The 2,650-nt window shown below is 38.0% G+C and overlaps 1 protein-coding gene across 1 annotated transcript in view; it reads right to left on the bottom strand.

Moving 5' to 3' along the window:
- The window catches only part of CASC5 (cancer susceptibility candidate 5), a 48,855-nt gene that overhangs the window by 43,018 nt on the left and 3,187 nt on the right, over window positions 1–2,650 (bottom strand). Inside the window, 1 exon segment of the mRNA XM_012649225.1 lies at window positions 507–566. Within this exon segment, the coding sequence (XP_012504679.1) occupies window positions 507–566 (60 nt within the window).

Here is a 2,650-nt window from a genome sequence, read left to right as displayed (position 1 = left end):
AGGTACTAGGGAGGCTGAGGAAGGAGGATCATTTCAGCCCAGGAGTTTGAGGTTGCAGTGAGCTATGATGACGCCACTGCACTCCAACCTGGGTGACAGAGTTAGACCTTGTCTCAAAACAAACAAAAAGACAAAACTTGCAGGCCCAATAGTGCATGTCTTGTTTGGGGAATAGTAAGCAATTCTGACTGGTGGGCTACATGTATGAGAGTGGTAAGAAAGAAGGCTAAACAATTAAATAGAGGTTAAAAATCATGAATGTCAGCATATACAATTGTTTGGAATTTTTTTCTTTTTTTTTTTTAGTACATTCCAGAGAAGGAATGGGTCAACTCCCACGAGTGGAGGAGATGTCAACTGTTTGGATTTTAATCTAAAGGCTATTGTACGCACATTCAGTTGGGAATCATTTATGATGTTCTCTCTTTATATAGCTAATAAAGTTCCTAACTATTAAAAAATCACTGAAAATGGTTATCTATAAAGCATTTGCACTAGGGACTTACCTGAACTGTTTCATTCCCACCTCTCAGGTCCTGGAGAGGACTCCTTGGAGGTTTCAAAATCTAGAGGTAACCATTAGATTTTTTAAGATCTGGCATATTTAGTAAGAATCAGTTTATTTCAAGGTATACCATGAGTAGAAAGCTGAAATGTCTATAAAAACCTCTGAAATTCCTCAAATTCCTACTGCTCAGTGCTATACTATGTGGCAGATTTAAAGATTTCACATCTATTCCCTTCTACCTCTCCACCTTCCCCAGTTAATTTACCTACTCTCATCCCATATGGTCTGAGTGAAGCTCTACACCACGGGTGGGGAACCTGCAGCTTTAAGGCCAAATGCAGCCTTCTAGGTCCTTAAGTGTGGCCTTTTGACTGAATCCGAATTTTACAGAGCAAATCCTATTATTTTTATTTATACATTTTTGTTCGTCTTTTATATTTTTATTTTATTTTTAAAATGGATGTATTTAAAATACCAAAAAATAAAATAAGTTTCAATGAAATAATCTTCCCAGATTGACCAGCACAATTAGAACATTAGTAAGCCATAGGGCTAAATTGACGGTTGCTATGCTCATGATTTAGTTCTAACTTCCCTGCCTAACTGGCACGACTACTGCATGAAACTGGTTGTGGAGAGTTTACTGAGGTCGAGTATGCCAGTCTGTTATCAGCTTTTGACAACAGAGCACTGTGTTTTTGTTTCAAGTGGAATTTGTGAATAGTTGTACAGCTCAATGTATTTTTTAATTCTGTCTGCTTAACAGCCCATCATAACAAAGAAGACCAAGAGAACGCTGAAGGAAGAAAACAGATTTTTTTTAAATGAGGATTTGGAATTGTAATATTATTTTGTTTCTGCTAAAGATGATTTGCTTGCTTTGTGATATCACTGCAATATCAATATTAAAGAAATTTAGTGCTCATCAGCATTTTAACACTCATAAGGACCACATTATTTTAAATTAAAGGGAGAGGCACAAAAGGTTGTATTGCAGAAATTATTAACAAAAGATGAAAAGCAAAAGCAAAGACAATTCTTTCAAGCAGCAATAAGACCTGGAAATCATGCCACTGAAGCAACTTATAAAGTAGCTTATATACTTGGGGAAAAAAGGGAAGCCATTCAGTGATGTAGAAATCGTGAAAGAATGCATTGTTGAAGTTGTAGGATGCTTAGACGCCAACAACATTTCAAAGTACAAACAACTGCCTCTTTCAAGAACCATAATTGACGGGCAGCATGAATTCGGCTTCAACTTAAGAGAACAACTTCATGTGATACTTCAAAAGGAAAATATATATTATTCAATCGCTTTAGATGAATCAACTGATACTACTGACTTGGTGCAGGTTTTATACTTCTTCATTTGGGTCATAACAGAAGATTTTCTTTGCTATGAAGAGTTACCCTCTTTGGGCACTCTTGTGAACAGAACACAGGGAACAGATACCTTCAACAACTTTAAATGTCGTGAAGTTAGACTGAATTTGGTAAATTTAGTGGGTATTTGTTCAGATGGTGTACCTTCCATGACAGGAAAAAAAATGAAAGGTTTATTGTACAGATAAAAAATAGTATTATTAATAACTGGCCAGGCACAGTGGCTCATGCCTGTAAACCTAGCACTCTGGGAGGCTGAGATGGGAGGATTGCTTGAGCTCAGGAGTTCAAGATCAGCCTGAGCAAGAATGAGACTCTGTCTCTACTAAAAATAGAAAAATTGCCATGTGGTGAGCACCTGTAGTCCCAGCTACTTGGTAAGCTGAGGCAGGAGGATTGCTTGAGCCCAGGAGTTTGAGGTTGCAGTGAGCTATTATGATGCCACTGCACTCTAGCTGGGGCAACAGAGCAAGACTCTGTCTCAAAAAACAAAACAAAAGTATTAACAGATCCAGATACTTTCATTTCTTTTCAATGTATCTTGCATCAGCAAAATCTCTGTACTAGAATTAAATGTCTGCTAATGATTTGCCTTATATGGAAGTGTGTTAAACAATTTGCCATTTTTTTAATTAAAAAATTTTTTTCGGCCGGGCGCAGCGGCTCACGCCTGTAATCCTAGCACTCTGGGAGGCTGAGGCGGGCGGATTGTTTGAGCTTAGGAGTTCAAGACCAGCCTGAGCAAGAGCAAGACCCCGT

The sequence above is a fragment of the Propithecus coquereli genome, unplaced genomic scaffold (assembly GCF_000956105.1).
Source record: "Propithecus coquereli isolate 6110/MARCELLA unplaced genomic scaffold, Pcoq_1.0 Scaffold3, whole genome shotgun sequence".
NCBI classification, from domain to species: Eukaryota; Metazoa; Chordata; class Mammalia; order Primates; family Indriidae; genus Propithecus; species Propithecus coquereli.
The sequence above is the reverse complement of the archived record's forward strand: the minus strand, read 5'-3'. Positions and strand labels throughout refer to the sequence as shown.